We start from the raw sequence: 27,700 nt of genomic DNA, 5'->3' as shown, positions 1-27,700 counted from the left end.
GTCTCAGATCATATTGTCAGCATATTGTCCTATTAGATAGTATGGGAAATAAACTTTTAATATATGTCATTCTTGCACTTCAATGAACACAGACAAACAAGTATGGCTGTTTTTAACCCTGCTTATTTATTCACGATAACAATCCCTGGTAATCCACCAGATGGCACTTGGAATCTTTCAGTTTAAATTGATGTGTGACCAGAGGATGTTGCGTCACATATGACCTTTAGACCACGACTAATAGTCTTTTAACACAACAACAGCTCAGCCACAAGTGTGTGTCACCCCAGTGCAAACACTGGTTCTGCTATTTAGTCATGGTGAGTTTACTGTTGTCTGTCTCCTCTAAGATGAATTCATTCTACACCTTGCATTAGGATAAGCTTATTTCATGAGATCTAAAAAAGCTCAACGCTTTGGCAATGCTTTATAAATATAATAATCACATCAATGAATTAGAGTAACATTCTGATTGTATTTTTATCATCCAATTGTTGATTTTGTTGCCAAGTATAAGCGTGCATTTTCCAGCATTATTCCTTTCCTTATATTCATCCTCTGAATTTCCTCCATTATTGACAAAAACATCACTGCAAAATCTTAGATCAGGCCTAAAAATGTATTATTGTTACTTAACTTTTTGGATAATTTGTAATCATCTTACGGTGCAACTATTTTTTGGGTTTCTTTAAAGCTTGGGCCGGCTCCTAGATTGGGCTGCATGGCTCTTGCGGTCCTCATTTTTTTCCCCTGAGAACCCCTATTTTAGAAACAAAGTTGTCAGTATAATAAAACAACTGGTAATATTGAGCAAGTACTTGATCATGGAGTCCGTCTATTATGTACTGGAATAATCACGTGTACACAACTTCATTTTTATTGGAATTAACATTATTCATTATTGTATCAATCAATAATAGCTTTAAATGTTATTTAAATTGGCTAACTAAAAAACAGTACATTCTGTAATTCAGTCACCAGTTTTCAATGCTCTTTCTCTGTGGTGGGCTGCATTTATCAAGGTGTCCAACTGCTACAGTATTTCTGGCCAAAATGAATGTAAAGTATGGTAGATTGCAGGGTAATTCTGTAATAAATGAACTCATCCATCATTCCTGTCCATGCTAAAATTTTATCTATCCTAAGCGTGTTTACTGTTTCTAACATACAGTATATTTTATAATGTATAGGGTCAAAGCAGAAATGGCTGGCGCCACACCATCTAAAGGCCGCAGCCAAGGCAATCAACGGAAGCTTCCCAAATGGCTTCCATAGACGGATATACTTTAGCTGACTTTAGTGTATATAAATGTTAAACTTTGCATAAACACCTTAAATGTGGATAAATAATACCCTGTATGACCAGGACTCATATCTTGTATTTTATAATATATACCTTAAAGCTAAATATAAGATACAATACTTATAACCCTATTTTCCACATTTCAAATTATTTTGCAATTCAAAATTGTATGGGCTGTTGATGTTAATGCCAGTAACATTTCATAGTTGATATATATCATGATAAAAGTATCATTATTTAAAGTGATCTATATAGAATTTTGGTAAACACTAAGGTTTATAGAGACTTTTGATATATTTCACTAATCACTTAAATTTGTTGAGAAATATAAGACTGAATAATGGTGAGTTCTTGTGGCAGGTGCCAGTACAGTGCCTCGGATTGCTACTGCTGGCATCAGGTGCTTCCGCCTATATTCAGGTATGTCACTCATTATTTGAAATGGTCTTTAATGAATGCAAATAACCTGGATTGCAGGTTTCTCTTAGCACCTGTTACACCTGTATAATGTGCATCAGTTTTTGAAATTCATCTATCAGAGCTGTCCACATAATTCTCAAAATTTTGCCAGTGATCACCAGCTTCATCAGCGAACACATAGATGACCTTCATATACTCCATTGAATGTATGAAGCTTTATAATAGCATTCATCGGCCAATCAGGCATTTAGTTATATCGGTTTGGGTACGGGATGCCAGGGCTCCTGATCCCGGCGGTGAGAATTCTGACGCTGGTAACCCAACCGGGCTAGGATACCGACACCTGTCAGTAAGTATCCTAACCCTACCCCTAACCCTTCCTCCCACAGCCTAACCCTAACCCTCCGCCCCCCGCACCCTATCCCTAACCCTCCCTCTAGTGCCTAACCCTCCCCCTAGCCCCAATACTTACCATCGGGATTCTGACTGGTGTTGGGATTCTGGCACCGGCATTCTGAGCACGACATCCCGACAGCTGAGATATAAACTACATCCAAGCTATAGCTTTGTTCTTGGTTTCTGCACTAATATTATCGGTCAATATTTTAATGTATAATCCCTAATATACTTTGCAACCCTCAATGTTCTTTTTATTGTAAATCATATAAATATTTGACATACACATGACATGAACATATTATGACCTCCTGTAAATGAAATCTATATAATGGTAATTTCTCTGCCCTTTATCAATATGGTGAGTATTCTGATTCGTCTATTGGACCTTAGCATTAGTTTCTAAGGGGTTGTCACGTGTGAAATTGTAAGGTATGTGAATGGGAAGTACAGGGGAAATTGGCATTAGTGTGTGAACAGGCAGGTTGCACAAGAGTGGATATTCTGCAACCAGGATTAAGAACCCCATTGCATTTACATATTACCGTAGTTAGGTGTCTGCTTTCTGTATACATTGCCTACAAGGGAAGGATAAAAGCTACTTTAGAATCTTTACCTTGCTCTGTGTTTAACTAAAAGTACACATATTGTTTTATGGATCACAAAACTTTTAACTTAATATCCGCTAAGAATAATTATTATGTTTGAGGAGGTCAACCTAGTCCTTTCAGCTGATGGTTCCCTACGTTAGACCATCCTAATGGCTCCTCATTAGGGCCTTTAAATGTCTTCCTCTAAGTATTTTCAGTTTGGCCAGAGTGTACCCATCTGCAGCCAATAGATACAGCACTTGTAGAGTCGCTCATGCTTAATAGAACCTAATTTACAGTTCATTATTTTATGGATAGCCTGGTCATACCTTCCATACGTGAAAAAGAGGGGGGCCCTAGCCGCACAGGTTGCACAGATGTTAGTATAAGAATATTAGTCTATAGAAATAGAGAATTGATTAATGTTTACTGTTTTTTTATAGACTGGTAGTGATTGTAAACTAAGTATCAATACTGTATAAACTAGGAAAATGCCTCTGTAGAAACCTCAGATAATGGGTAGAATCCTAGTCTACCAGTGGTGCACCCCAGAGTCATAAATTCAATGATCTAGAAATATCCAAGAGAAAAAGGAAAGAGGACTCTATTAGGGGGCACACTTACAAAAAAACAGCTAGTAAGAAAGAACTTTTTATCACAGGTATCATACATTTTCATAATTTTAGAACATAAAATTTTACTCTTAATTGAAGTATTCTTAAAAATTAATTTGTATGGTTACTGACAATGAACAATAAACACACACAAATAGAAAAAAACACCACATATGTGAATCACTATATTCAGCTGACGTTTATACATTGATATGTCCATGTGGCATTTATACACTGATATGGTCAGAAAAGTATTAGGTGGAGTTTGACACTTGTGCATCCACCCAAAGTGTATTCAGCAATGATGGTCAGTGTAACATATTGAGACATAATTGAAATTAGTAATACATATATTCATAATTATTAATTATCTAAGTACAATGACTGACAGATGGCTGGAAAATTGTATATATCTCTCCTTATTTCAGCTCAAAGATATCCACTTAAATTGTATCAGGTACATCACAGTCATAAATAAATCATACCAGATTCTTATGAGATAAGCCATCGGCACCAATGATTGTCAGAAAATATAGTTCTAACAACATAAATATAAATTCTCCTGTCTTTTTGGACAGAAAACACAATGGCCCTCATTCAGACCCGCTCGCAAGCGCTATGCGCTCGCAAGCGGGTCAATGGTGGTGAACTGTGCACGCACCACGTGCGCAGGCCCTGGAGCGAGAGAGAAACTCTCTCGCTTCTGGGCTCGCTATAAACAGGGCGGCTGTCGATGTTGATCGACAGCTCGCCCCGTTTTATAGGCGGGTAGGGGAGGTGGCTGGCCAAACGGAGGTGTTCCCGAAGGTATGCCTGCCGTTTGGGGGCGGCCCTACTGACATCACGAGTGATGTCAGTAGTGAGCTTCCGGCTCTATTAGAGCCAAAAGCTCACTGGGGCTTGCGGCAGACGAGACCCCACCACAAGGGTCTTGTCGCAAGCCCCGCTTAACGAGCGGTCAGGAGGCCGGCTTTAAAAAAAAGCGGCCGCCCTCATTCAGAGCGAGCGCTCGCTTTTTGCGAGTGGCTCTGAATGAGGGCCAATATACCATCTTATCAATAAATGGTTTTGCTAACAAAGTTAAATTAGTCAAGATGAAATTTTTTACCAATTATATAAATGCATCTCACAGCAAAATAGCTGTTCTTTTGTCTGAAATAGACCATGCATATAGAACAATTAACAGCTGACGCTGATAAAATAGATTGTGCATATAAAGCAAATAGCAGCTAATACTGTTTATTATTCTCTCAGCTGACCACTTCTTCCCCTGACAAATCAATCAACAAAGGAAAAAAGAGAAAAGTAACTCCTTTGTTTGAGGCACACTGTGTCAAATATATTAAAATGTAACTTTTAATTGAATAAATGAAAAAATCATTGCACAAAAACACATCATATGGTTATCATGTTTAAACCAAAGAAACTAGTGTGATCACACCTAGTATGAGAAATAGGAAGGTATGCAATCATATATCATTTATGTATTTAAGAAATCCCATACCCATTCGATTTAGCAGCAAACAAATCAAAGTGCTAGTGCAATCAAGAATGTCCTAGAAATAGCAGCAACAATTAATACACATGTATCTGAAAAATACCATTAATATATAGATTAATAATAAATGGAATGTCAAAGTGCTAAGTGCAAAAATATCCTAAAAATAGCAGCAAAACATTCGTAAGTGTTGATACACATGAGAAAAAAATAAAAAATATAAGTTTGGTATCAAACAATTCATCCAATCAATATCTTCATTGTGTATATGATCACCCTCTTGACAAAGCCTCTCAGGCGAAACCCGTGTCGGGCCACGGGAGTCCCTGTGCGCACAGGCACTCCGGATCACACGGACGGCAGCTCAGGCATTATTTTTCTCTCCTTCACCCCGCTGATTGCGCTACTAGGTATTTTCTGTACTATTCTCCTTTCACCAGACTTTCATCAGTTGCCGGCTATGTTGTTCCCACCCTGCAATACTGCGGCAACAGGGGGATCACACTGACAGCAGAGAGAGTGCTTTCTATATTTCACTGTGCTTTGGGATGGGGACTCTCATTCCCAGTATTCTGCTTATGTAAGACTGGCAATAGCAGATCCCCAATTCCCTGTAAATGCACAGATACTTTCTTTTTAAATTTCTTGCAATCTGTCATGGGGATGATTTTTGAATAATGAGGAATGCCTCAGATTTTCTGTTAATTACCACACTGTCAGGTCCGTGTTATCACTGCATTAATTGAAATAGGCAGTGATTTATGTATTAATTATTGACATTTATTTTTATTTTCACCTTCTACACTCTTTTTAACTAATATAGGCCCTCATTCAGAGCCGCACGTTAACAACAGTACGCTCGTTGCGTTCCGATGTTGACTAACCGCGCATGCGTCGGTGTTACACTGCGCATGTGCGTACGGCAGATTGCGTTTTTTTTTTCTCTCGTTCCTAAAATAGCGTACAGGAAGTGACATGTCAAATGTGATTGACAGAACAGGGCGTTTTTGGGTGTTGACGGGGGTGGAGATGAAAAAACGCAGGCGTGGCGAGGCGTTTTTGGGGCGTACATACATTAGCAGATGCGAACGTCAAACGTGTTCGGACCGTCTCATACGTCACTGAAACATCCGCTTTCCCTTCAAAATGCTCGCACAGCTTAGGGTCAGGATTACTCGACCACATTGGCGATGGCCTTCTCCGTCCCGGGACTCAACGATGGTGCAGCGATTAATCGCGGCTGGTCAGTAAAGTAATTAGTGTTGGATTGAAATCCGGCTTGGTATGTGTTTGGAAAGCAGTTTATTGGGATAGCACAAAAGCGTACGCAGGTGGAAATCAGAGCTGCTAATGTCATGATTACACAATCAATTAGCGTACATTTTTGGGGTTTTATTTTGGCCACAATTTGTTGGTTATGGCCTATTGTAACAATAATGTCATCATCTTTTAATTAGCTCCCCTTTTTTTTGGTTTACTGTGGAATTTGCATCGCTATGTGATTTTTGAAACGTTCCTTAAAGAGGCCTTTTTTTTGTTTTAAGAGGGTCAGTTTTTGCCTTTAGGGCCAGGATTAAATGTAACCCATTTGTACAATAATGTCACAATACAATGTCAGTTTTTTTATTTTAATTTATTGTTTAAACACAAACAAATTGGCCTAATATTTTGTTGCCTTTTTTTGTGGCAAAGATATTTGATCAAAAAAAAAAAAAACCATAACTGATAACATATGCGTAAATACAAAATTTAAAAACATTTCACAAGAAAGGAGAGGGAAGTTTTGACCAGAAAGGAATATGAGCCAAGCACAGAAGGAGTGTGGGAAAAGTCGCCATTGCTGTCACCGTTTTCTCGCCCGTTTGGCTGGCTGAGGGTGGGCGCCAGACCGGGTCCGGGATGCCATCGGGCTGGCCTGTCCAGAGGCAGATGTTGTGGCCTCTGGACTAGGCACAGGGCTAGGCACATTTGGAGGATTGGCTGATGTTGTGCCAGAGGTGGAGGATCCGGATGTTCCGGCAGGAAGGGAGGTCGGCTCCACCATGTGCTGGCGAACGAGCTGCTCCAGGGCATCGGCGATGCGGATGTTGGCCCTGGTATTTTCCGCCAGGGCCTGAGCAATGGTCACGTTGGCCGCAGCATTTTGCTCCAGGGCCTCAGCCACCCGTATCAGACTGGCGTCCATCCTCTGCAGAAACTCCGTATGGAAATCCGATTTGAAATTGAGTTCTGTGAGGAGGCCCACTGCCTGCGAGGGGGCACGCCCTGGACTGGCTTCTGCAGGGTCCTCAGCCGGATGTACTGGTTCCTCCCCTGCAGAGCCAGCAGAAATTCTGCGGCCAAGGCTCCCCTCTGGAGCAGACTCATCCGCCTCTGTCTCTGTTAGGAAATTTGTGAAAAGACTCACATTAGAATCTACATATTGGCACAATAGCATTTCAGAGTTGGTGACATCACAAGACTTACCTTGGCCAACATGAGGAGCCACAAAGTCTGGCATGTCCGTATCCATGTTGGACACGCCAAACACCTCCACAGCCTGCACACACCCCTGTGCCATCTCTTCTAAGTCTGTCAACTCCAATGACACAGGGGTGGGACCCCCACCTGTCCCCCTTGCATGCCTAGCCCTGTCGGCAAGTTTTTGTTTGAGACGATATTTGAAGTCTGCCCATCTGTGGAATGAAATTGGAACCATTATCCTTTTTTTTACAATGGGGTTTGTTTATAGGATGGGAAAGTGTTTACTTACCGCCGTTTGACATCCCGGGCTAGACGGACATAATCACCCACCCTATTGACAGCAACGGCGACCTCCTCCCACATTCTCCACTTCTGGCTTTGGCTCATATTCCTGGCTGCCTGGGGCAGGATGTCAACGCACTTCTGGATCAAAACCTCCATCTCCTTGCTTGTGAAATGTGGCTGCCTTTTTTTTTTGGCAGCTTTGGCGGGTTGACTGGCGCCAGCAGTCTCTTCCATGTCATCCTCCTCACCTATTTGGGTAAATATGCAGATTTAGGCACTTCACAACTTGACCAATATATTTGTTTTAAAATAATCATGGAGACAAAATGCATGAAGGCCTTACCGCCGGATTTTTGGCCATTTCCCTGGTCTGAAGCCATGTTTCTGCTTCCAGAATGAAATCAACCAGAAATTCAATGTGATTTCGTGACGTATTTATACATGCGTCCTTTGTTTGCGGCCGCATCATTGATTGTGCGTCCCTATGATTCATCCTTAATTTGTGCGGGAAAATAAACACTATTTATGGCTTGGTGTGTGTGGAGTCGAGGTGGGGTTGTTGGATTGTTGGCGGTTAAGTTGTTTGGATTTGGTTGTTTGCGGTTGGAGGATTTGGCAGAGTTGGTTTTTTGTTTGTTTTTGCTACAGTTCTTTTGTTTTTCCGTTCGCATTTTTTTCCTTTTTTCCACATCCTTTCCTGATTTGGTAAGTTTTGTGCAGTCAAATTTGTGGCCAATTGGTGTCTTCTTCTGTTTTTTGGTTAGTTAATTTTTTTAACACAAATTTCATCTTTTTTAGTTTTTTTTGGCTTTCGGACCCAAAGACCTTTTTTTTGGAAATCTTATATATTCGAGTTGGGTAAGTCCATTTTTTGTCTTGCATTTGCGAATAAATTACCGCATTTTTGACAGTTGGTGTAGTGACTTGCATTTGCGAATTAATTACCGCATTTTTGACTGTTGGTGTAGTGACTTGCATTTGCGAATTAATTACCGCATTTTTGACTGTTGGTGTAGTGACTTGCATTTGCGAATTAATTACCGCATTTTTGACTGTTGGTGTAGTGACTTGCATTTGCGAATTAATTACCGCATTTTTGACTGTTGGTGTAGTGACTTGCATTTGCGAATTAATTACCGCATTTTTGACTGTTGGTGTAGTGACTTGCATTTGCGAATTAATTACCGCATTTTTGACTGTTGGTGTAGTGACTTGCATTTGCGAATTAATTACCGCATTTTTGACTGTTGGTGTAGTGACTTGCATTTGCGAACTAATTAACGCATTTTTGGCGGCTTATTCATCATGTAATCCAGTTTTGCTTTTCCCTTTTACATTTTTGGGGTCCATTTGAACCCTATTTGACGTACGGTGTGCAATGTCGTTTTCATCGATGCCCAAATGTGTGTTTCGGCTATTTTCTGTGTTGGCTTGCAACAATTTAAAACAAAAAAATTCACCCTCTAAATTTTTGAAGTCTCATTTTTGGCTTTTTTACAGTTTATACGTATCATGACAATACCCCGGCATGTAAGCAGCTATGGATGGTATCAGAAAGCTAAGTTGTTTTTTCTTACTTTTGGGGTGGCTCAAAAGCCTTACATTGTAAACTTTGAATTTCAGGTAGGTCTGGGGCGAATTGTTCTGGCCCTGCTCCCGGAAGACGACCAACCTCAAACTCGTCCCAGGCGTAGGCATCGTAGGCATGCAAGGCCCCAGATATTTCGAACACGTGTCACCCTTTTTGGAATGCCCGATGATGAGGTTTTAAGACGCTACCGTCTACCTCCCAAAATCATCATAGACACTCTCTCATTAATAGAAAGTGATCTTGAGCGGCAAATTGACAGTCCAACAGCAATACCACCACTGACGCAATTTATGGCGGTGTTACATTTCTGTGCCTCAGGATTGTTTCAAACAACGGTGGGAATAGTGGCGGGCATCTCCCAATCCTCCTTTTCCAGGATCCTGAGGGCAGTGATGGAGGCACTTTTCAAGCACCTCCATCATTTTATTAAAATGCCTTTGGATATGGGTGCCCTTAGTGTGGCCAAGGCCAATTTTTACCAAATAGCTGGCTTCCCACACATCATAGGGGTTGTGGATGGTACTCACATACCACTTCAGCCTCCAGCACGGCTGGAGGCAATATTTAGAAACAGGAAACACTATCACTCCCTGAATGTAATGGTGGTATGTGATGCCTCCCTCCAGATCCTGTCCCTGAATGCTAAATTACCCAGAAGTGCTCATGACTCCTTCGTCATCCGGCAATCAGGGATATGGCAGAAATTAACCAACCTACAAGCTGGTGATGCGTGGCTTCTGGGTAAGTGGAGACCTTTAGTACATAACAATGTTAAGCTTGATACACAGTGTTCCTGATGTGGTCTATTTTTGTTCACAGGAGATAGTGGATACCCTTGCATGTCCTGGCTGCTCACTCCTTATTTGGCTCCCACACCAGGGCCACAAAGTGCGTATAATTCCGCACTTACAGCCACCAGGCAAGTGGTGGAGCGCTGTATCGGCCTTTTAAAAGGCCGATTCAGATGCCTCCACCGCTCTGGTGGCGAGCTCATGTATGTGCCGGATATGGTGTCTAAAATTGTGGTCCTGTGTGGGATATTTCACAACATTGCCATAAGGAGTGGTGTCCCAATGCAGCCAGAGGATGCCTTACCTGAGGATGGCCCCCCCGAGGTTGGTCGAAGGTCAGTATGTGGGGGGGCCATACGCGATGATGTGGTGGCCAGATTTTTTAGGTAAGTTTGAACCAAACTCCAGTGTTTATACCTAATGTGTTTGTGTTTGTTTGCGAACATCTAATTTATTTTTATTTTTCTCACCATCTTCTGTTTGTTCACATAATCTTTGGCACTCCAACGCTCACTACTTCCTGCTACCCTTACCAAACCTGGATCTGGTCCTTTTGGGCATATATTCTGGAACCCATATCGCAACGCCATGTTTGTGGAATCATGTTGGCATGGTCCTTCGTCAACCAGTTCTTGATTTTGTGTTTTTATTTAATTATTTCTTGGTATGTGTTGTATTTGAATTTATCACTGTGTTTTTTTTTTGGGAGTGACCACTTTGTTTTCTCTGTTATGTTGTGAATAAATGTTTGGAGAGTGAAATGGTCTTCCTTTTTTGGGACGTTAACAGCAAGTGTAACCAGGTTAACACAAGTTACATTTGACTAAGGGGTAAACCAGTACTGACGCCAGTTGAGCTAAACTGAAATATGTTTTCAGCTTCCCAATCCACACCAAAAGGAAGCCTGGCCCAACCTTGGGATTTGTAAGATTGGCCTAAGCAGCTTGCGCACCAAGTAGGAACCTGGAAAATGTAGAAATATGTAACTGACACTACACCCAAAAAGGGAAATGACATTGTTACTGTTATGTGTTTCTTGTGTCTGTTTGACATACAAAGACAAAACACAATCTAACTTTTAAAAAAGGGAAATCCTTGCAGGAACAGTCTACTTATGTCATGCTAAACTATCTTGGTTTGGGTTTTTAAAAATGAGCCACAACGTATATTTGTCTTAATAAATTTAATTGGAAAATATAACAAAAATAAAAAAACTAATGCCGAAGGAGGCCAGACAGCCGGTCGAGGGCCACCAGAATGCCGATGACATGTTGGCGCATCTGCCCCACAACATCCGCCACCTCTTGCCGACGCCTCTGTTCCTCTGTGGGTGAGAAAAGTGTGTGGGTTAATACAACAATAGGGAATCCACATAATAAAAAAAAAACACAACCAAATCACTCCTAAACCCAAAACCAAAAAAAAAAAGGGGGGGTATGATATGTGTATGTTTAAATCACCAGGAAGAGGTAAAGGCAAACCTTCACAATCACCAAAAGTGAAGCCACAAAAACACGAAGAAAGGCACGACACATGATTACATACAAACAGTTTGTGCTTTAAAAAAAAAGAAAAAAAAAACATACCGGGAGACAAAACGGGAGCTCCGGGCAAACCTCCATGATCCTCCTCGGAGGATCCGTCATTACCCAAAGAATGGGGCGGAGTTATGATGGACTCCGGGGAGGGGGTAATTGGAAGAGGGGTGGGTGGAGGAGAGGGGGAAGTGGGACGGAGGGGAAGGAGGCCCGACATTTCCGGGAGAGGGTCTGGGAAGGATGGGGAGGAGTGGGGAATAGGGGAAAGATTTGGGGTGGAGTGTTGGCTGGGGGTTGGGGATAGTGGCCGGGAACGCCGTCTGGACGGACGGTGACGGCGGAGTCTTGGCTGTCCCCCTAAAATATGTCAAAGAAATTGCGTTTAGTTTATGGACAAATCCGGGCAACCAAACTAAAAAAAAAAAAAAGCCAAATAGCAGTAGAATTAATAAATCAGAAATAGAGGGAAAACATGCACACGCAGATATGAGTACAAATAATAAATAGAACAGACAGGAAAACATGCACACGCAGATATGAGTACAAATAATAAATAGAACAGACAGGAAAACATGCACACGCAGATATGAGTACAAATAATAAATAGAACAGACAGGAAAACATGCACACGCAGATATGAGTACAAATAATAAATAGAACAGACAGGAAAACATGCAAACGCAGATATGAGTACAAATAATAAATAGAACAGACAGGAAAACATGCACACGCAGATATGAGTACAAATAATAAATAGAACAGACAGGAAAACATGCACACGCAGATATGAGTACAAATAATAAATAGAACAGACAGGAAAACATGCACACGCAGATATGAGTACAAATAATAAATAGAACAGACAGGAAAACATGCACACGCAGATATGAGTACAAATAATAAATAGAACAGACAGGAAAACATGCACACGCAGATATGAGTACAAATAATAAATAGAACAGACAGGAAAACATGCACACGCAGTTTGCCACACAAACACAAACATTAAAACCACAATACATAACACTTACTTGCCAGGATCTGCATGCGAAAGCATGCCAGCAAGCGGGGCGTTCGCCGTTGCAGGTCGGACCACCTGCGCTCCAGCTGCCCGATGTTGCGGCGTGAGCCGAAGGACCGCAGGCGGGACCGTGCCTCCGCATACGCGGAGCGCTTCTGCCGGTTGGTCATGGGTTGAGGCTGGCTGGTGATCCGGCGATCCATGACCTCCGTAAGCACCAGCAGCTCGCGCCTGGTGAATGCGGAGGCTCTCATGATGGCAATGGTGTTTTTCTTAAAAATCATTTTTGATAAAGTGTGTAAAAATTTTCTGATTGGCTAATGTATTTTGGAAATTAACAGGAGCAATTTTATTGGTTAGTGTATGAGTCATGTGTTCGACAGGGCCAGAAATCTCTGGAGAGTTAGGATAGGCTTGATGCAGTGACATGCGTAAGCAAATTTAAATAAAGAAATGAACCCAGGGAAATATGCGGGGATCCACAGCAATAGTACAATTGTTTAATTGTGGTTCACATGTTTTTTGAACAATAAAAGCGAATGTTTCATCCGTACGTATTCTGCGGGTAAACACAAACACGGACAAGAGTAAAGTTTCTTGCATTGTGTTGAAAAAAACAAACAATTAAGCTAATTGATACATTGATTGGCATGATACGATTGATGGAGGTAGGCAGAATAAAGGAGCAGGTAATCGACATCTGACAAGGCCACTTCCTGTTTATACTTGTGCGTGCGTTCCTTTCAAGGCATTTCGGGGATGTACGCTCGCTATTTCGTACGCTCGTTAGTTAGAGGAGGGGTCGTCAGAGTTTTGGGAGGAATTTTAGATGCGAACGAAAATACGAGCGAGCCATTGAATTTAAATATTTTTGTACGTACGCCTAACGTACGTGCGCCCGCTTGCGAGTGGGTCTGAATGAGGGCCATAGAGGGTTGTCTCATCATGTCCTTGTGATTCACACATGTATGCACTTTTGCACTTTGTATTGATGCACCTACAGTATTAACAATGCATGATATGAGAAATGGTCATTGTTCATGCATGCAGTGAGTATTCTGATTTAATAACTGTTTGACATATTTGTTTCATATTCTTTTCACATTTATATTAATTTAAATGACATTGTTGTGTTTAAGTTTTTTCTACAACATCTGCTTGATTTGTGTAGGTTTGCATTTTTGCACTGTATATTAATCATAGTGGTACCACTATGTTATAGCATGAGAATAAGTAGTGATCAGTGGCGTAACTAGGGTATTTGGAGCTCAGGGCAAACTTGAAAAGGGAGCCCCAACTTCCTGAGATGCGCGCGCCGAAAAATGGGCGTGGTCACTTAAAATGGGGCGTGTCAACATGACACACCCCTTTATTTTCACGCTGAACATTCCTATCCATATGCACCTTAACCCCAGTAGTACCCCTTATACAGTACCCCAGTATGCAGTTGTGGTCCCTCTTATGCAGGCCCATAGTAGTGCCCCTTATACAGTATCCCCAGTAGTGGTCCCCCTTATACAGCCCCCAATTAGTTCCCCTTACTCAGTAGCCCCAGTAGTGGCCCCCCCAAATGCAGTGCCCCATGTAGTGTTCCCCCTTATGCAGTGCCCCCAGTAGCAGTCCCCACAATGCAGTGCGCCCAGTAGCGGTATCCCCTTATGCAGTGCCCTTTATATGGTGCCCCCAGTAGTAGTCCCCCCCCATGCAGTGCCCTTTATATAGTGCCCCCAGCAGTAGTCCCCCCCATGCAGTTTTCCCAGTAGTGGTCCCCTTATGTAGGCACCCTGTAGTGATCCCCCCTATCCAGTGCCCCCTGTAGTGGCCCTTCCTATTATTGCCCCCAGTAGTGGTCCCCCAAGTGCAGTGCCTCTAGTAGTAGGCCCCTTTTATAATGCCCCCAGTGGTAGTTCCCCCCCCAAGTAGTAGTCCCCAGTAGAGTAGGTCCTCCCAATGGCGCCCCCAGTAGTAGCCACCCCTCCCCCAGTAGAGGTCCCCCCAGTAGTAGCCACCTCTCCCCCAGTAGAGGTCCCCCCAGTAGTAGCCACCCTTCCCCCAGTAGTGCAGATAGGTTCAATAAAATATATATATATATATAAATATACTTACCTGAATCTCTGGTCCTGCTCGTGACGCAGCTCCCACCCGGGCTGGCGCGCTCAGCATTATGGGACAGACGTCATGACGTCAGTCCCATTACCCACAGCAGGAGCTGGACGGAAGTCCGGCTCTTGCAGTGGGTGCTGCAGCAGTCAATGAGAGTCTATCTGACTCTCATAGGCTGCTGTTTAACACACGCATCGCCGCCAGCGCTGGCGGCGATGCGTGTGTTATGCACAGCCTGAGCCCGCCTCCTGGCGCTATTGGGCAAGCGCTCAGGGGGAGGGAACGGGCTCAGGCGTGCAGCACAGGACCGGCGCTGGAAGCCTAGCGCCGGTCCTGTGTAAATGTGTAGCGCTGACCACACTCATTGCGGTCGGCGCTACACTGGCTAACTAGGGCGGGCGGGCCGGTACTGTGGCCGGCGGCGCGCCACCGGGCGCCCAGGGCACACACCCTGCCCGACCCCCCCTAGTTACGCCACTGGTAGTGATCATATACACATTGAAGATATTGATTGGATGAATTGTTTGATACCAAACTTATATTTTTTATTTTTTTCTCATGTGTATCAACACTTACGAATGTTTTGCTGCTATTTAGGATATTTTTGCACTTAGCACTTTGACATTTCATTTATTATTAATCTATATATTAATGGTATTTTTCAGATATATGTGTATTATTTTTTGCTGCTATTTCTAGGACATTCTTGATTGCACTAGCACTTTGATTTGTTTGCTGCTAAATCGAATGGGTATGGTATTTCTTAAATACATAAATGATATATGATTGCATACCTTCCTATTTCTCATACTAGGTGTGATTACACTCTAGTTTCTATGGTTTAAACATGATGGCCATATGATGTGTTTTTGTACAATGATTTTTTAATTTATTCAATTAAAAGTTACATTTTAATATATTTGACACAGTGTGCCTCAAACAAAGGAGTTACTTTTCTCTTTTTTCCCTTGTACTCAGTTTTTTACTCCCTGGGAGCACCTCTGTCAGACATAACCATTGCTTCATGTGATTATATTTTCTATAATTTAGAGAACATATTGTCTGTATTTACTTGTGCTGCGTTCCCCTTTTCCCCATCATCCCTTACCCCTGTTTTTTGTAAATCAATGAACAATAAAGCAGGGGTTTGACCAAACACTTTTCTTCCTTTCTATCTCCAATGTGATTAATAATAAAAATAAAAGTTTGTGGATCCCAAGTAATAAATGTCATGCATATTACGCTGGTTTAGTGCCAGAAAGATGTAAGAGTTTACTTACTTTGGATCTCCCCTTCTCTACTTTTCCCCGTCTTACTTAAAGCATAGGATGGGGAATGAGAGTCAGAGGGGTTCCTGTAGTAAAGGAAGGAAGAAAGAGAGGTATCTAGCGGCAGGGGTCTGTGGCTGTTTACACTGTTACATTTGCATTGCAGTGTAAAAACATGCCATTCCCTCCTGAGGCGATTTAACCATGTAAGAATGAAAATTCTAGTGTGTAAGGATGTTACCAATATGTCGGGTGATGCGGCTGCTTGAATTCCCATATGATGCTGGCAGCCTGGAAGTCCCCGTCTCCTCTGTATGTGTTACCATCGGCAAAATCTCAGTCTGCTAGCAGGGGGAGTCAGCTGGCGCGAGTCACGTGTGCGCCCCACGTGGTCTGCTCACACTTCTACTGACGTACGTTTCACAGCAAGCTTGGTCACAGATTAGCAATGAGATCATTCATGTGTGGGATTGCTTCTCAGCTAAGGGAGTGGGATCACTCGCAATTTTGCCTAAGAACACAGCCATGAATAAAGAATGGTACCAAAACATCCTCCAAGTGCAACTTCTCCCAACCATCCAAGAATAGTTTGGTGACGAACATTGCCTTTTCCAGCATGATGAAGCACCTTGCCATAAAGCAAAAATGCTAACTAAGTGGCTCGGGAAACAAAACATCGAAATTTTGGGTCCATGGCCAGGAAACTCCCCAGACCTTAATCCCATTGAGGACTTGTGGTCAATCCTCAAGAGTCTGGTGGACATACAAAAATCCACAAATTCTGACAAACTCCAAGCACGAGCAGCCATCGGTCAGTATGTGGCCCAGAAGTTGATTGACAGCATGCCAGGGCGAATTTGCAGAGGTCTTGAAAAAGAAGGGTCAACACTGCAAATATTGACTCTTTGCATAAATTTAATGTAATTGTCAATAAAAGCCTTTGACACTTATGAAATGCTTGTAATTTTACTTCAGTATACCATAGTAACATCTGACAAAAAGGTCTAAAATCACTGAAGCAGCAAACTCTGTGAAAACCAATACTTGTGTCATTCTCAAAACTTTTGCCCATGGCTGTATACGGCCATTACTCCCCTAGCTGTGCTCTGCTCGCTTATTCATTCCAGAGTCCTCACTCACACAGAAGAGTAACTAAAGTGCAGTTTACCATACAGTTTTCAAATTGCCGTACAAAAAAACCACAGGCTGCATGCAGATTTGATTATTGGTTTTCAATTCAAACTGCAGGGTGCCACAGTGTGCTAAGCAAGCATGTGGTTTTACTGTGTGTTTTTCAAAGAGCTCACAAAGTAGCTTACTACTTGCTCACTATCACTGGAGTCAGAGTGGAGACAGGAGAGGTAGAGGTAGGAATATATTTTTATAGCCATAAACTAATTTTTGACTGTTGTACTGAACCTGTGAATTACCTCCTGATCATAGAGGGATTCCAAGGGCAATCTATCTCTAAAAGGCTAACTGTGGAATGCTCGCAGCACACACTGGCGCTGCTATTCTTCCCTATTCCTCCTGGCCTGATCCTTCTCCGTGGTTTGAAAACAACTGTTGTCTGCCAGTCAGTGGTAGCTAAAAGTGGCACTGAATAGCTTTTCTGCTTCTCTGCTACAGGTACTTGTTATTTATTATCTATTTGAAGCTCCAGTTTGTGGTTCAGACTAAGCACTCTATGTAAAAAGAATATAGAAAGTGGCATGTTAAATATCACCACTTTTGGCAGCATTTCACTGACAAAATGTAGTTTTTTTTTATATATATTTTGTAATGCCGGGCAGACCTTGCGGTAAAGCCCATAGCGGACTTGTTTCGCCAACTTTCACATTTGCATCAAATTAATCTAATATATTGAATACATAATATTGCTCCCTTAATGAAATTAAACATAATTTTTGCATCCAATTATATTAATAACATAATATTGCTTCATAAATTTATTATTAATTATAATTTCCTCCTTCATTAATAAGCAAAAATTGCCATCATTAAAAATGTATTGGGCGTCCTCAACTTCTGATTAGCCACATAGTTCAACCAGCATATTGTGTCAGCAATCTTGCAATCACAAATACCTCTATTGTATGCTGGTTTACTGGTGGTTTTTAAAACCGCCATTTGAAAAATCCATCAGTTTCTATTCTATAATAATGGAACATTGGGTTGGTGATGTGTTTGGTGACGATGTCTAAACGGTCATGTTTTTGGTGTTTTGGTATTTTTCTGCAATTTTTCGGTGGTTTCAATTCGCCAGAAAACAACCGGAAAAGCTGCAGTTTTAGAAAACTGCCCTTTTGAAAATCTACCCCTTAGGGGGAAATCCAATTAACCCCGCGTGTTGTCTACCCTGGGTGGACTTTTCCTCGCAATTAAAAGACGCTATTGGATGTATAGCGCTTGCGAGAACTCAATGATTCCGCCGTTTATAGGGAATCAGTGGATTTATGCGCGTTATCCCCTGATTTGCCGCACGGGGAAAATGCGATTTCATTAACTACCATTTCCCGGTTGCTGCAGGTAATTAGCCGCGGAGTACACCCTGTGGATACTTGGATTCCCCCATTAATGTTACAAGTACTTTACATCACTGTTGGTAGCAAAGAAACTGCAGAGAAGTAACTGGCTCTCTCCTAGAGGCATATTGAGGATCCGTGCATTTTAGCCCCGATAAGTATAATTAGTTCTCATTGCATATTGCAGCAATAAGAAATAATTTTTCAGGAAAAAGTGACAAGAAACTCTTGCAGGAACGCAGCTAAAAAAGAACCTGTGCTTGCGAAAAGAAAAATGTAAAGTGATAGCATGCACTATAACTTTATCAGACTGCACATGTGCAAGCTGTCACTGTTGGAGTGAGGTTCCAAATAAGCATGAAATGACTATAGAACAAGTCAAATAAACACTAGAGCCAAAAAATATGTAAGAACCGTGCACTAAAGCCAAAAATAAGTAAGAACAATAATGTCAGCTGATTTGTTGAAGCCAAAGTTTATTAAAATATATGTAATAAAAATTAATGTAGGAGTGGTGCCAATGGGTGCCCAGTCTCTGCCACCTAAGGAGAACTAGTGGGTTTCCCAACTTAACTCAAAGGAAATAGAACTGAAAACAGGAGAGTATCTCCGGCACTGAGAAGGGTACTTTATAGATCAAAACTTCATTGTGACACTTCTGCTATGCAAAACTAGTCCCTCACTCTCCATAAATAGGAGCTGAGCAATATAGGACTATTAAAAGTAGTGTCAGCACTTAAGATATAAGTGGTCAACCACCCTCTTACCCAAACATGAACTATGGGCTGCACTTGGCAAATGAAGGATGACCCAACAAAAAATTGATAATCAATAATCAATAACTACTTTCATGGATAAGCTAAATTTAAAAATAACACAATACAGTACTGTGCAAAAGTTTTAGGCAGGTGTGGAAAATATGCTGCAAAGTAACAATGCTTCCAAAAATAGAAGTGTTAAAAGTTTATTTTTATCAATTAGCAAAATGCAACGTGAATGAACAGAAGGAAAATCTAAATCAAATCAATATTTTGTGTGACCACACTTTGCCTTCAAAACAGCATCAATTCTTCTAGGTACACTTGCAAAGAAGAGCCCTGAACTTTTCAGCACAGGGTTGGTTTCCCTAAGGAGATGGACCCTAATTTTTGGGTAGTCCCCACTTCTCTAAGGATTCCAGCCCTGGGTTGACCAGTCTAGGGTTGGTTTCAATTATGGCAGGGGGACCCCATGCTGCGTGTCTTCCTGCTAGAGTGTCACCAGCCCGGGCTGGTTCAGCCTAGTGCTGATTAGAGATAAATAGGGGGGGCACCATGCATCCTTTCCCCTCTTTTTCACTACCAGCCTAAACTTATAGGCTCAGGCCTGTCAATCAATTTTGGGGGACCCTTTTTTTTAATTATGCAATTTTTAACTAACTTTTATATAATAAAATCCTGCAGAGATCTCCAGGTCAATTATTTGGATGGGATTGCAGCACTTTTGCAGCATGTTCTAAACTTGCGGCTTAGTAAATCTATGGTATCTATTCTTCTAATGGAAAAAACATTGATGGTCCTTCAATGTTCTATTCTATTATAAGCAGTTTTAAGGCAATTTTGAGCCTCGTAAAACGCAGTATGTAATCAAGCCGGTAAACCGCAGCAAAATCGCCAGAATTTCAAACTGGCTGCTTAGTAAATGTTCCCCATAGTATTACTGTTTTAAGTGCAGACACTAACTATTGTTTTCATTTTCTAAACCACAGAACCTCCCTTCCCCTTCCCTAAGGGTGTCCTTACTATACTCCACCAAACTATGAAAATGTGTCATTGCTTGCCTTCATGTAGTCATTTCAGGCTGAATTGAGGAACAGTGAAATACATTTAATACATTTAGGGCCCTATTTATCAAAATCCACAATTTATTTGTGGTTATCAAAAGATAATAACGATTATCGGATTGCAATAATCTAATTTATCAAATGGATGTATCAACATCCGTACGCTGGGACATAGCTTGCGATAAAGCTATGTCCTGGCGAATCCCCTCCGCACACTTCTCACTGTATTTTTCGGTAAAACTACAGTGAGAAGTGTCTGCTCATTGGCTACCCCTCGTGGCTATTCCCCGCCGATAGGACCAGCAGGGCCTATATAGACTATATAGACCACAAAGCTGATCACAGGCACCGGCTACCAGCTCTGCTTTGCCTCTCACAGCAGACAGGAGTCGGGGAAACGGGGTAAAGCCATGATAATACCCAGGGCCATAGAAAACGTTCCGGGCCCATGCAAAGGGGCGTAGACTATCAAGGGAGGCATGGATTCGTCCCCTTAGAATAAAATGTTTCTGAGCCCCTATGCCCGGTGCAAATCAAGGTGGGGGGCGCATCAGTGTGATCGCTAACCCCCCACAGAGGAGACTGCTGCTGCTGCTCAGCAGTGAGCAGTCTCCCACTGTAGCCCAGCACACAGCAGCGTGTGCTGGGCTGCTGACAGGTAGGAAGGAGGGGGGAGCGGCATCGGATCTGGGCCCGCCAGGTCCCTCCAGCAAGCCATGTTAATTAGTACCTACTCCCCACCTCTCGGCGCCCCTGATAACACCATCTGTTACTATCACAGGGCTTTCCCCAGTTTTTTTTTACAATTGAATTTTAGTAAAGCTCAGGCAAATCGCATTTCCCACTACAAGTATGGGGAATGCGATTTGCTTATTAATATGTGAATTGAAGGGATTGTAGTAGTTTTTCATGAAAACTACTCCAATTGCCCATTACTAAATAATATGATACTAAAATAATGTGAAAAGAGCGTGAAAACACCCTTTTTCAATTTATTTTTGTCAAAATAATATTGATAAATAAACCTGTTAATAAAACAAATTAGTGCTGTTATTTATTATTTACAATAAGATGTAATGTAGTAACTATCTATTCGTGGACCTACTGTAATACTGTACTACAAAACAAAACAAAAAAAATAATAATTAAAAAATAAAATCGATGGGGAATATAAATTTCTTTTAAAAGTTCCTTTCCAGCCCACAGCCAGTTAGGCAGACCTCCCATAGGATATCACAATTATGACATAATTGAAAACTGATCTGATCCTAAGTTGCCAATGGTTAGGGGTGGCAAAAACACTAAGGGCTCTATTTACTACAATCCACATTTTAAATGCAGATTGTAGTGTGATATTACTGACTAAATTCGCATTGCGAATTCAGGCAATATCACAGGGATTTACTAAAAATCCCTTGCAGGGACAGAGCTTATGATAAAGCTCTGTCCCTGCGAAACCCCTCCGCAGCCTTATCACGGTATTTTTTGCAAACAATACCGTGACAAGTGCCCACGTATGCGCCAATCGGCCGCCGCTAAGCAACCTTTCCCCCCCCCAAGATCGTGACCCCCCCTCAATTACATTTACCTCCAGTGATCGTGCTCTGGTGATGTCCTCCGTGGCTCTGGTCAGCTGATCTCCCATCCTGCACTGTGACCCGGTCAGCTGATGACCGGGTCCCAGTGCAGGATGGGAGACCAGCTGACCGGAGGGTAGAGCTTATTGCCCCTTCTTGCTAGGGACCTGGAAGTGACGTGAGTGAGGGCGGAAGTGCAGATCATGCCCATGAAGGCCAGCTAAACAAGTGAGTTGTCCCCACTTAAACAAGAAAGTTGTCTTCTTGCGGGCTCGCTACACTACCATCACCGGAGCCCCGATCTCCGGTCCATTGACTCAGGTAAGTTATTTTTTTTATTTTATTTTTTTGGCAATGATCAGCGTGTGGTCTGTTTAGACCACACAACTGATCACTGGGACCGGCTTAAGGCTCTGCTCAGCCTGTTAGAGGAGTCAGGTAACCAGGGGAGACAGTGGATAGCACCACCTCCAGGTGGCGTTATTATCACAGGGCTTCCCCCGGTATTTTTTCACAATTTATTTTTAGTAACTTGCAGACAGATCGCATTTCCCATTACAATTATGGGAAATGTGATCTGATTACTAAAAATATGTGATAATTAGGGCTTGGAGTAGAATTTTACGAATTCTACTCCAATTGCCCTTTAGTGAAACTAAAATAATGTGAAAAGGGTGTGAAAACACCCTTTTTCACTTTATTTTAGTAAAAATAATTATAATATATAGAGCCCTAAATGAGTGACATAATTCGTTTTTGTTTTAATATCCATGTGATTCACCCACTCTAAGCACTGGCCGCTGATATAGAACAGTGTGTAAAGCTCCTGGCTGCTGCTCCTTCATGTGAGTGATACTCTGGTAGTGTGATCTTGGGATATAATTGCATATGCGAGAACCACGCTGAGGTTGGAGGAGAGCATAGGACATGCTCCAGAGCATCTCCTGTATGGAGACTGCATGTCACAGTATAGACCATGGTGTTAACACTGTGTGTCACCACCGCTGAATGTATTATATGGGCCACCGCCATCACTGGCTGTATATATGTAGGTGTGTGCTACACTACACTGCACACCAACTGCATTAACCCCATATGTACCTGGCTCGATCTGTTGTATCTGTTGTATGACTGCATTGTGTACCTAGTGCTACCTGCATTAACCCTGTGTTATCCTGCAACCTGTTTTGCCTGGTTAATAAATTAAAACTAGGTTAAGTTGTGTGGACTGCTCCTTCACACACTGCTGACACTTATATCAGCATCTATAGGTTCTGCCAATAGCTGACAGTATTAGTTTTAGAAATTGAAGATGTCGTTCCCCCACCTCCCAGCTTTTGAGGGAGGAAGCATTAAGGAATGGTGGCACAACGCCCAAAGGAGGAGGGCAGTGGCGCACGCAGAGGGTGTTTCTGAATACTTGAAAACTTGTATAAAGAGTACTTGTATAAAGGTTTCCCTTGGACACCAAAGAACATCATTCTTTGAAACTAATGTAGTAATTATTTGTTTTAAAAAAAACTTTTTCTATGTGATAAGTATAAGAGTGCCCCCACAAAGGAATCACCTTCCCTTCTTTTCCTTGCACTCTGAAAAGAACTACTCATCCCTAATATGTGTATGTATGTATGTATGCTGTGTGTGTATGTATGCTATGTATAAGCATGCTTGTGTGTTTAAATGTATGTATGCATGCTGTGTGTGTATATATATTTTTTTTAACTATGTATGTATGCTTTGTGTGTGTGTATATGTATGAATGTATGCTGTGTGCAAGTATGCTTATGTGTGTTTGTGTGTATATGTATGTATGCAGATATATCTGCTCATGCTGTGTGTATAGGCGATCAGCTGTCCGCCCGTACAGTTGCTGCAGAGGCCACCTCGGAGGGCAGTGGGACTGCAGATGATGGGTGTTCAGTGTGTATGAGCAACCTCATCTGCAGATATATCTGTGAGGTGTGTACCCACCTTAACCCTCCCACTAGTGCCGAACCCTAACCCTCCCCCTAGAGCCTAACCCTCCTGCTACCCTTAAACCATACTTGCCTACACTCCCAGAAGTCGCGGGAGGCTCCTTATATTTCTGGTAGCCCCCCCGGAAGTGTAGGCAGATCTCCGGCATCCTGCCCACTTCCTAGTGAAGCGGGCAGGATGGGGAGATTTAATGGGGAATTTACGGGTCCGTAGGGAGGGGTGGGGCTAAATGATGTCTAATAACATCAAGTGCCCGGCCCCACCCCCGGAACCGACATGCTGCAGGCTGCTCCTGGGAAGGATTTCATCAAAGTCGGTAAGTATGCCTTAAACCTAACCTTAAGCCTCCCCATAATATTTATCGCCGGAATGTGTCGGCATTCTGACCGCCGGGATGCCGCTATCAGTACTATGACCCACAGGAGCCTAACTACATCCCCTGTCCACATAATGGACTTACATACAACTTTGTATCACCCTCTATGTATCTCAAAAAATCTTATTAACTGAAAACATGTACTGTACATTTTAATGGAGTAGAATGTATGTCTTCAAGAGAAGCAAAATGATTAAATTCCCAGCTGGCTCTGCCTCCTCCTGATCTCTCTGTTATCAATACCTTCAACTTGTAGAAATGTCATATATACACCCTGTAAGATTCACTTCTTCAGAAGCACAATCTTCTCATGTGTTTTAAATTCAAATTCCATGCCTTGCTACCTGGAGTTCAATTATAGACAACATGAGCAACAAAATAATTTTTTTCTTCTATGTCCACTTTTTATTTTATTTATTTATTTTTTTACAAACTTATAATTATTTTTGCATTCATGGGGAGAATTGGAAAGTTGAATTGACGAAAGATTAAATGCCTAAAGGAACTTCAAGGCAAAAAAATGGAAGAAGGAAAATCAATTTTCCCAGCCACTGAGATTTATACAGCTTTCTTTGTTAGTTTGAATCAATAGTTCTGTTCCCGTGAATAGCTGAATAATCAGTTTTTTTGTATAGTGTTGGTATACTTGTGGACTGAGTCACTGAACCTTTAGTTGCAACACTTTTGATCATTAACAGATTTTTGCTGTTATCCTGATTTCACTACATCTGTGAATTTTAGTTACAGCACAGAGCAGAGCAATTACTACAAGCTGTGTGTCCAGCGTGCCTTACCAACATAAATTGATTCTTCAAATACACATTTCCATAAAAAACAAAATACATGAAATGTAAAGCACAATAGATCTAGTAAGATATGCATACCCCCCCCCCCCCTCCCCATTTTCTCTGGTAGGATACCTTGGAATAAAATGCAAAGTGACGTAATTATATTTACAGGGGATCCCACTGATGTTACTGCTATCACTGCAATTTGCTATTGATCTGACATTTTCAGTTTTAATTATGCAGCACTGTGAAAAATTTAATATTTTCCTCTACCGTCAGGTTTTTTTCTTTTCATAAGTTCCATTCCTTGTAGCAGCCTAATGAGCCCCTCTCATTGGTTGCTGCTCAACTGCTACACCCTTAATGCCTTCTGAGCTGGTGCTGGTGGAAGTGGGTTTTGTCATATAACACATGGAGATACCCAGGTTACATCACCAGCAGATGTGTGATGGAATCCCTACTGTATGCAAGTGAAGCACAGTAAGGGGTCAATCCAATTAGGTGCGAATTGTGAGGTGCGAGTTGCTATTTTCTCTTCGAATTTGCATAGTGAATTCATTTTGCAATCCAATTAGCAACTCACACTGAAAGAGTCAGACTGAATTTGCATTTTCTATTTGCACCTCCCTGAGGGTGAGAGATGAAGAGGGAACATTTTTATTTTACGGTTAAAATTTCGGGACACTGTGCTGAACCCCTTGGACACCACCCCTAATGACTAATTAGGCAATTGGAAGTTTCCAATTAGCATAATTAGTCAATAATTATATGTAATTTTTTTGGGTAAAAATAATTGTCCTTAAATTACCCCAAAATCTATTTTTTCCATTAGTTTAGGCACCCAAAATTCAATTACAATAATTGTTTTAATTGAAAAATAATTGTTTTTTATTATAATTTTTTTTAACAATTTTTCAATGTGCCCTCAGAGTACCCTAAAATCACTTTTTTCCCACTTTTTTGTGCAATTTTCATTTAATCTGTTTGAGATTAAATGAAAAAAGTTTGCTTTTTATCATTTTTGTGTATTTTTTTTTTTTAAAAAGCACAAATCAGCTACTTGACACCATTTCAAAACCTACAGTATCTTCCTAATGCCTACAAACAGCCCTCTATACGATCCTGCTAAAGAAATTATAAATTTTGGGGTGTCCAGGATGGTCTCCCCACTTTTTCATGCACTTCTCTCACATCTCATTTGGCAGTCAATTCGCAAACCTCCGCTGCGAGTACCACGACTAGGCATTCTTAATTGGATTGGAGAATTCTCGGGAGCATGCATTTGTTCAAAGTCTACGAATTTCATGAAACAAACTCACTACTCGCAATTCGCTCCAAATTGGATTGGGCCCTAAGTGTTTTTGATAGAATTTGATGCTTTAGTAGAACAAAAATAATAACACTATTTTATAAACTTAACAAAATGTAGAAATGTTCTTGTCAAAACAACTACAATAAATAGAACAACAACAGCAACAACAACATATTAAATATAAAACAAAGCTCAACAGAAGTTATTATTATAAAGGTTTCACTCACTTTTTTTTGGCGTACTATAATTTGGTAGATTTTCCAGTAGATTTACATATTTATTGTTTAGACATAAATTGAAGCTGGAAACTATGATGGACATAATGCACTGTGATATTTGATTATCATAATATCACATTTTATGTTACAAACCTGCTCACTTATGTTTTCTCAAAGGCATATTGCTATGAATTAAATATTATACACAATATCAAAGACAAATTTTAGTTCAACTTGCAATAAGTGAATGAATGAATTACAGTATTTGCAGCTACATGACAGTGTCCACTGTGCATTGTTTAACAGATAGAAACTGTCAAGTAAAAAGTACAGTACTTAACTCAAAGTTCCAGATTGAATCAAGATGCACAGTAGCTTCCATACCCTGTACAAGTCTTCAGATGTTTAGTTTATAATTATCTCAAACTATATCAGATTCCTTCCTGTTTCTGGATCTACTATAGAGTTTGTAAATTAGTCAATATGATATCTCTCTCTCTCATCATACCTTAAAACTCTCTGGAGGTAATTAGGTTTAGAACTTGCATGGAGTTCTACCTAATTACCGGAGGAATTCATCATTCCTCCTCCCCATAACTATCTCTTTCGAAAAGCTGTCAGTTTTGCAATGACAGCTTTTCGGGAAATAGATAGTTATCTCTATCTACACTAATTTACCGCAGCTGGAATCCGTTCTGCGCATGCACTGTTACATTTGCATGCGCAGCACTGCCTACAGCGGCAGTAAGTTTGTGTCCCCCCCAACCCCCTCCCCCCCGCTCACCTCCCCCCTGTCCCCGCACTTATCTGTCCTCTGCAGCGCCTCCGGCACGTGTTCCCCCAGCAACATTTTTTTCTTTTTAAACTTTATTGTGTTCTGCTGGGAGAACATGTGTCTGCACAGCCCCAGGAGCCAGAGGACGGACCAGAATGCCAGAGGAAGACGCCGGGGGACCTCACCAGCTGGAAGTAGGTAAGTGTCACCTGCTATTCGCCACCTCACAGTGGCGGATAGTAACTCCATCAAATTCCGAAAATACATAATTTTTGGAATTTGATGAATACCATAATTTCCATATTCCCATACTAATGTAGGACTTAGCAAGGAGATATCAGTGATATCTCCTGTGCTAAGTGTGTTCATGAATACTAAAATAACGTTAATTAAGGAAAATGTCCTTAAAAACTTTATTTTAGTGTTGATGAATAGGCCCCTCTGTGAAC

At 41.5% G+C, this 27,700-nt stretch overlaps 1 protein-coding gene across 1 annotated transcript in view; it reads left to right on the top strand.

The window, feature by feature from the left end:
* The first annotated feature begins 269 nt into the window (after positions 1-269).
* LOC148518321 (uncharacterized) overlaps positions 270-27,700 on the top strand; it is a 94,874-nt gene continuing 67,443 nt past the window's right edge. The window contains exons 1-2 of the mRNA XM_088477570.1: positions 270-320; positions 1,664-1,723. Coding sequence (XP_088333696.1) covers positions 318-320; positions 1,664-1,723 — 63 coding nt within the window. The 5' untranslated portion in view covers positions 270-317. The remainder of the gene's footprint in view (positions 321-1,663; positions 1,724-27,700) is intronic.

This window comes from Taudactylus pleione, unplaced genomic scaffold, assembly GCF_031769625.1.
Source record: "Taudactylus pleione unplaced genomic scaffold, aTauple2 ptg000201l, whole genome shotgun sequence".
NCBI classification, from domain to species: Eukaryota; Metazoa; Chordata; class Amphibia; order Anura; family Myobatrachidae; genus Taudactylus; species Taudactylus pleione.
This window is presented reverse-complemented; position numbering and strand designations above follow the sequence as displayed.